At 43.1% G+C, this 8350-nt stretch overlaps 1 protein-coding gene across 2 annotated transcripts; it reads left to right on the forward strand.

The window, feature by feature from the left end:
* The first annotated feature begins 767 nt into the window (after positions 1-767).
* Positions 768-5597, forward strand: rbmx (RNA binding motif protein X-linked). Of its 2 annotated transcripts, none has more exons than XM_079268829.1 (9): positions 768-1053; positions 1164-1289; positions 2655-2761; positions 2853-3018; positions 3161-3304; positions 3409-3526; positions 3833-3961; positions 4042-4133; positions 4957-5597. In XM_079268829.1, the coding sequence occupies exons 2-9, from the start codon at positions 1181-1183 to the stop codon at positions 5271-5273; spliced, it is 1182 nt and encodes a 393-aa protein (XP_079124955.1). In that variant the 5' UTR covers positions 768-1053; positions 1164-1180; the 3' UTR covers positions 5274-5597. The 2 variants fall into 2 exon arrangements, with proteins under 2 accessions (XP_079124955.1, XP_079124956.1); XM_079268830.1 differs by having other exon boundaries at positions 775-845.
* The last annotated feature ends 2753 nt before the right edge of the window (positions 5598-8350 follow it).

An 8350-nucleotide genomic window follows, 5' to 3' on the forward strand; every position in this document is an offset into this window, starting at 1 on the left:
AATTGACTATTGCAACAGTATTCTTTAAGGCACATCATCCAAAATCCTAAATAAACTCCAGTACATCCAGAACTCTGCTGCTCGCCTGCTCACCCACACCCGCTCCCGTGACCACATCACCCCCTGTTCTCCAGAACCTCCACTGGCTCCCCGTCCCACAACGGATCCAATACAAAATCCTTCTCCTCACTCACAAAGCCCTCCACAATCAGGCCCCCTCCTACCTCACCGACCTGCTTCACCACCACACTCCATCCCGCCGGCTCCGCTCCTCTGATGCCAACCTCCTGTCCCTTCCACTCAGGACCAAGCACCGGACATGGGGCGACAGAGCCTTCTCCATATCTGCCCCCTCCCTCTGGAACTCTCTCCCCAAAAACATTCGAGATTGCACTGACCTTTCCACATTCAAATCAGAAATCAAAACTCACCTGTTCAAAACTGCTTTTAACGTGTGACTATTATTGTGTACTCTGTTTTTAGTGTATTGTTTTTATATATGATGCTTTTAATGTAAAGTGTCTTTGAGTGTCATGAAAAGCGCTATATAAATAAAATGTATTATTATTATTATTATTATTATTAATATGTAATTCAGTAGAAGATCGTGTGGATTTGTCCATTCTACTATACTTCTACTATACTAATAGGACACAAACCATGAACTGTAAACACTTTAAACAGGATTTGCAGTTTTCAACTGTAGGTGGCAGCGTTACGTTTTGGGGCGTCTGGTCTACCGGAAACAGAAAAGAAGAAGAAGAAGAAGAAGAAGAAGAAGACGACGAACCAACCGTTACACAACGTAACGTTAGTTTACACAAAGCCGCGAACAGCACAGTCTGGTAACAGCTGAATGCGTGCTTGCGTACTTAATATAAATCAGATAGCACTGTTGCTTTTTATTGTTATTATTTTTAAAGTAGTGTTGGCATTGGAAAGCTCGAGTACCCCGTTAGCTAGAATACTTGCTAGCTAGCGTTAGCAAAGTAACTAGCTAAAACAGCTGGCACGTTTATCGCCATTTTGCGCAATCAACATTCCAGGAGCAAGGTAATCACAACACTCATGTGTGGATACTTGAGGGGAAATACAGCGTAGAAGGCGTGTGCTTGCAAATGCTACAAGTTCCAATGACAATATACGCTGGGTTTGTTTGGTAGGTGGTGTATCGCTCAGCATGGCAGAGGCAGACCGACCAGGGAAGCTCTTCATCGGTGGACTGAACACCGAGACCACCGAGAAGGCCCTGGAGCAGTATTTCAGCAAATATGGCAGGATTGTCGAAGGTGCGACCAAAACTACTGTTGACCAATGTATCTTCAATTTCGTACATGGGTTAACTCTTGCTAAAATAGTCTATCTGTGCAATTATGTCAGTTTACGTAATGATTAAAATTGCGTATTTTTTGCTGATTCGCGCTTTTAATGCATATCAAAAGCGTGCAGCCTGGCTGTACTTGTAAAGGCATCAAGTTCCCGCCTTCTCACATTTAAGGAGTTCAATTATTAAGACTTCATTGGTATTCATTTTGAATAATTAAACAATCATTCAATCACAAGTTCACTTTTTCCAGTCCCCACTTTCTCTTCACTTAACATGAAGCCTATGGAGTGGTCTCACCGACGTCACGATCTCCTTAGTTACGAGGTCGGTCGGCCATGTTGGAGTACATACAGATCCTACATGGCGGCGCGTAAACAAGGAAGTGCGGCGAAAATACAATACTTTGAATCACTGGATAGTGCATCAAAGGTTCGCTACCTGGCCAAATTGAAGGTTATTGGTAACTTGGATCCCTATACGATGAGTGCAGATCGTTTCAGTGCCGATCCTACTTATCTTCCATCGGTAAACTACGCCAACATCTACGCGTATCTCGTGAACACCCCGAGTCCTTACACAAAAGACGAGTTGGAGTGCTACAAAGGGCTCGACGCTTATAATCAGTTTGTCAGTGGATGGGTCCGAGACGTCAAAGCAACAGTCGTCGACAATTCTCATCTCGTCATTGGAAGGGTAAATATATACAGATCTGGTCCGATATTTAGCAATATTCAATGTTTACTCAGCGCAAACAGACACGTGTGTTTGTTTACATTGTACGTGCACGTCATTGTGTGCGTGTGTGTAGGAATTCACTTTCAACTAACTCCTAACTTCATCCCCCCCCACACATATATATATATTATACTGGACTGCCGGACTTCTCAACCCTGCAAATTCTATACCATTTTATAGAACCACACATCCCATATTCTACTTGTGTAAGGACTGGGGGTATTCACGAGATACGTGTAGATGTTGGCGTAGTTTACCGATGGAAGATAAGTAGGATCGGCACTGAAACGATCTGCACTCATCGTATAGGGATCCAAATTACCAATAACCTTCAATTTGGCCAGGTAGCGAACCTTTGATGCACTGTCCAGTGATTCAAAGTATGGTATTTTCGCCGCACTTCCTTGTTTACTCGCCGCCATGTAGGATCTGTATGTACTCCAACATGGCGGACAGACCTCGTAACTAAGGAGATCGTGACGTCGGTGAGACCACTCTATTCTAAGCTGAGGTTATTATTTACTATGAAGAAATAAGAACGTCTTTAAACCATGCACAAGCTCTCCTCTCACTCTGTATTTACTCTTTTCAGTTATTTTGATGAAAGACCGTGAAACAAACAAATCAAGAGGCTTTGCCTTTGTTACTTTTGAAAGTCCGTCTGATGCAAAGGATGCAGCACGTGAGATGAATGGAAAGGTAAGTGCAATCTTAAAGCGGCCATAATCTTAAAAAAAATAATTCATGAATCCGTTTGGAATTGTGATTGTAATTTTAACTCTTCCACCAGTCTCTTGATGGCAAGCCGATCAAAGTGGAGCAAGCAACAAAGCCTCAGTTTGAGAGTGCTGGCAGACGAGGACCTCCACCAATGTACTCCCGCAGTCGTGGTCCACCCAGAGGCCCCCGTGGTTCCAGGGGAGGTCCTGGTGGGATGAGGGGCCCACCGTCCAGAGGTAAATCCTTAATGAAGAACTCAGTTGAATTTGTACTATTAGCAAATAGTGTTTATAGTTCAAAATTCTCACTGAATGTAGTTTTTTGTTCAACATCTTTGGAGCCTATGTGTTAATATTTGCATTTCTTGTCTGTGAAAAGACTACTATGATAATTCAGGGAATGCAGACTCCTTCTTTAAAGGGATGTCATCCAGGGGTCCCCCTCCGATGAAGAGAGGACCTCCAGTTCGTAACGGAGGTCCTCCTGCCAAGAGGTCCGCCCCATCTGGTCCCATGAGCAGAAGTAAGTGTGCTGGCTGTGTGGCCTTCAACAGCTCCTCTGCAAAGTACCCAGAGACATTTGGTGATTAATAAGCATGGTTTTTTGTGTTACTTTGTATGTTCCAGCCCCCATGTCAAGGGACAAGGATCCCTATGGTCCACCCCCTCCTCGCAGAGACTCTATGATGTCCAAGAGGGATGATTATCCGTCACCAAGAGATGACCATTACAACTCCAAAGACAGGTGGGATACTTATTCACTGTTAGTTACTATGAACCACGGTTTTGCTGAGCTGAAACAAAAGTATTTTGAATATTTGTTTCTGACATCTCTATAGCGTTTCGTTATACACCAACTGTGATAGTTTTATTTACTTAACAAAAATAGAAGTAATGAATCCAAATTCAAATATGTGATCCAGATTCATATCTTACACGTCTTAAATCAGTCTGTTACCCTTCTCTTACCTCATTTGAAAACAGTTGAGATCTTAGGCAAAAATAAAGCATAGAATATGTGTGGTGTAGTTATTTTCGCTTTGTTTTACAGCTACTCGAGTCGGGATTATAGTTCCAGAGATTCAAGGGACTGTGGAGCTCCCCAAAGAGATTGTTCATACAGAGAATACTCCAATTCCAGTTCCCGAGATGACTATGGCGCAATGTCAAGAGGATACAGGTATGGGTTGATACAAAAAGTTAAAGACTGAGATTGGATCTCACCCGGTCCTTTAAATAACGATTGTTCCTATTATGTAGTGACCGTGAGGGTTATAGCGGAGGCCGGGAACCCAGAAGCTATGTGGACCGTTCAAGTGGTGGATCCTACAGAGATTCATATGATGGTTACGGTAAGATATGACTGCATTCGTGTAATGACTGACAGGTAACCACTGTGGCACAAAGAAAGAAGAGCTGCACGAATAACCAACCAATTCATTGACTACCACAGTCTCCAGCCACAAGAGGCTGCCGTTTTTCTTCTCTCCAGAGGAAACAGCATTTCAAGCAGCCTCGTAAAGCTTTTCTCTTTCCCTTTGCCGCACTCCAAACCTGCAATCCAAGTTGCACATTTTCATGCTATTAAGAATATATGGCCATTGGCATCTCAACTGAAAAACAAAATTCTATTCAAAAGCTGTTTCTACATATCCCAGTCCATGTTACTGCTGCATTTGGCAACAAAAAAAAAAATCAGTTTGTGGCAATATCATGTGGAATATTTAATGAGCCCCAGAGAGTTTGCAACCATAAGGAACCCCAAAACGTCCTTGGAAACACCCGTTGACCACTGAGTATGTGTTGCCTAGCAAAGCACTCCCTCAAGGAGTAACGTTCATAAAGTACATCAAGACAACTCTGAAAACCTCGTCCTTACCTGCAATTCTAACACTTGGAGCTCTAAAAGGAAAAATGGCTTCTCAAATCAATGGCATGCTGAGATGGGTAACACCGCCCGTTTATTCCCTGTGCTTGGATATATTACTGCCCATATCGACTAAACACCCATGTTAGACGTAAGCTCGATAACACCATGGGACATTTAAACATGTCGTCCATTTAATTTATTTGTCAGCGAATGAATTCTATTGGCCAAAGAGAAATGAGCACGTCACAGTGCAAGAAAGTGTATAAATTGAACCGTGCCAATTACCTGACCCATTGACCCTGCAGGTAACTCTCGCAGCGCCCCACCTTCACGGGGCCCCCCACCAGCCTATGGTGGGAGCAGTGGAAGCAGTCGTTACGATGACTATGGCAGCAGCTCCCGGGATGGCTATGGCAGTCGTGACAGTTACCCCAGCAGTCGGAGTGAGCCATACCCACCTAGCCGTGGTGAGCGAATGGGCAGGCAGGAGAGGGGCCCGGCTCCCCCTGTCGAGAGAGGCTACCCTCCTCGTGATTCGTACAGCAGCTCAAGTCGTGGAGGGCCACGTGGTGGGCGCGGTGGCAATCGGCCTGATAGAGGGATGGCTCGCAGCAGATACTGAACTGGACTTGGAAATCACATGAAAGCAAACCGTAGTCTCCGTGCACCGTAAACAAAGTGTTGTGGAAGAAATCTGACAGCCAGACAAACTAGCCATGTCGAAATCTGTGGAATATGAAGCTTAGCTTTGACCTGTATCCTGACTTTTCCAGTTTTTTAATGTGTAAACGTTTTTTTTTTTTTTTAAGTATTTCTCTTGGTCGTGTAACCATACAGTTACCAAGTGGGTGTTAGTTTTTTTTTTGTACATTAAGTGCTGTTGGAATCTGCAATGCCCTTTCAGTCTGGCTTTCCTACACTAATAAAGCTTTTAGTTGTACCTTGACCACTGCTCATCGATTTTCAAAGCGGGACCAAAGAACGTAACATGAATGTAAAGTTGCAACTTGATCTCGTTTGCAATGCTCTCTGCAAAGCATAGGTGAGTCTCTGCCCATGACAAATGTGCCGTCGACTGGACGCTACTGTTTTCAAGGGTTAGGTCAATGTTACTGTCAAAATGTTCCATGTAGTTTCCTTGGAAATGGATCCATCACCATAGAGCCATTTGATGGCATGCAACGACAAAGACAACAACCAAATGCAGCTCGACTGGTAGTCAACAGCTGGTAAGCAAAGCAAACCTCTTTGTTTCTCATCTGTAAATGAGTTTCTCTTTGTCCTGTATTGCAATCTCCCCACAAAGGGTGGTACTCGAGACAACGTTTGCTTCAGAAGACAAAAAAAAAAACACGGAGGTCAACTGACTGTGCCATTTTCATTGTAGTCGGTTTTCGCCAGCTAACATTGTCAAAAGTGCAGCAACAACCCAAGAAGTTTCGTCCCTTTTCAGCAATGAAAGTTTAACTGCCATTTTGCCCACTGTGCCCTCACAATGACCTTTTAACCAATCTTCAAACTCCGTAAAATTGTGCATTTTTTTTTTTTTTTTTAATTATTAGTAAAGATGTCCCAAGTTTTGTCTTGGGGGGGAAAATGAAAGCTTTTTTTTTTTTTAATTAAGAGCCATTTACTTGGTATCGAAACCTTTTCCACAAGCATGCCAATCGAAACAACGGAGACCTCTGGAAGAACACCATCGTCCTAACTGCCCAACTGGAAACAATCGCAGAAGCAAATTTGCAGTCGGACCAAGGACTAAAAAAATAATGTTCAGAAGTTTTATGAATACATGATTAAGAGCAGGGCAACGTGTTAATTGTATGTTCTCGTTGCAGGATGAATGACCCTCCAAGGCAACTGCCCTTGCAACTAAGCAGAATTCTGTCCTCAAGATGTTTGGACCAATTAACCCTCAGTGCACCAGTGCCGGTACGTGTACCAGACTAAATGATTGAGTGGATTAATTTCCCTGTGGAATACAATTGTTGCTGTAATCCGTTGTTTGTGATGTTTACTGTCTTTCAGGTGCTGGCACAGGTTTCCGTTCAGAGTGCCGGTGGAATCCTGTCTTCAAGTGGGAATGCGTTGGGGCTGCACAATTAATCGAATTTTAATCGCGATCACGATTTTGGCTGCCACAATTAAATGAGCATGATCGTCTGCGATATTGACGTTTAAAATGCGTGCTCTGCTACATATCAAATCAAGCGCTTCCTCAACCAACAGTCAGCCAACCACCAGGGGGAGAACGAGATGGGAGGTGTCATACGCGCACCCTGCAGCGGCAGCCTCAAAAAAAGTTCTGTCTGCAGTCGTCTCCGGTATTAGTAGAAGAGTAGAGAGACGGACAACAGAATAGAGAGCAGGCGGTCACGGGTGTTGTATGAAAGGTAAATCAAATGTCAGGAGCAGAAGGCGAGGAGCTAGCCCCTCGAAAAGGATCATCATCCGTTGTCTGGAAGTTTTTTGGATTTAGGGCAAGTGATGTTAACCAAGAACAAATCATATGCACAGAGTGCGTTAGAGTTGTGTCTGAGCCGCATAGCAATGCAACTAACTTGTTCAACCACCTGAAAAATCACCACAGTACGACGAATGCATTAAGGCAAGCTAGCGTTACATCACTGAATCGCCGTCCATGTCCAACGTCAACCCAGACAACCATAACGGCGACCCTGCATAGCGCGACAGCGTATCCATCCACCTCCCGAAGACGCACTGAAATAACGGATGCAATCGCATTTCATTTGGCCAAAGACATGTGTCCAATAAATACTGTGAGCAATGAAGGCTTCAGAAAAATGGTCAAGAGATGCGTGATCCCCGCGCGCAATTATTTCTGTGATGGCATATTTATTTTTAGGTAGCCCTTTATTCTGGGTAAAAATGTTCTTCAGGTGAATAAGAACCGTATAAGTTTTATTTTGATGCAACGATTTGTACATTAGCCAGAATGTAGCACAACAATGGAAGTGGAAGCAGTGTTCTTGTTCATTTAAACGTGACAGTGCAATACAAATATGTTGTCCTTAAAATGAATGAATAATTGTGATCTCAATGTTGATCAAAATAATCGTGATTATGATTTTGGCCATAATCGTGCAGCCCTAGAATGTGTGTCGACAGTGGGAATAACACAAGCTGAGGATTTGCTCAAATCAAAGTGTTATGGTGTTTTCAATAAAGACTATAAAGAACCCTTTCTGTACTTTGTTTTGTCTTGTATAAGAGCTCAATTAGTACAATTCTAACCCAAATTGGTTAGTACAGTTAAAATGTACCTGCTTATGACAAACTTTTTGTTTACCTGATTCTGAAGCTGTAATGGTGATGAGCGTCAACATCAGCTTTTACTTTAATGAATATTTAAATTCATTGAGGCCAACATGTTTCCTCCTGCAAATGTCACAATGCAACATCTAGAAATAAGTTGACATGGCAAAAGTCACAGCTTACCGTGTCATCAAAGAACCAGTTATTCCTACATTTCTTTTTTCTGTTGCAAAATATGCTGATGCACGTCAGATATCATCTCCCTGGTGGTGTTTCCTGTTCATTGATGCACTTATACTTGTAACATAATATTAGAGAAAGTGCCTTCGGCCAATATGTGGTGCTTTGCAGAGGAAAACGAGTCCTGAATATTGTTGAGGTGCCTATTTGCCAGTAGGGGTGATCATCAGTTTTGCGTGTAGA

This window comes from Melanostigma gelatinosum (assembly GCF_949748355.1).
Source record: "Melanostigma gelatinosum genome assembly, chromosome: 5".
Taxonomy (NCBI): domain Eukaryota; kingdom Metazoa; phylum Chordata; class Actinopteri; order Perciformes; family Zoarcidae; genus Melanostigma; species Melanostigma gelatinosum.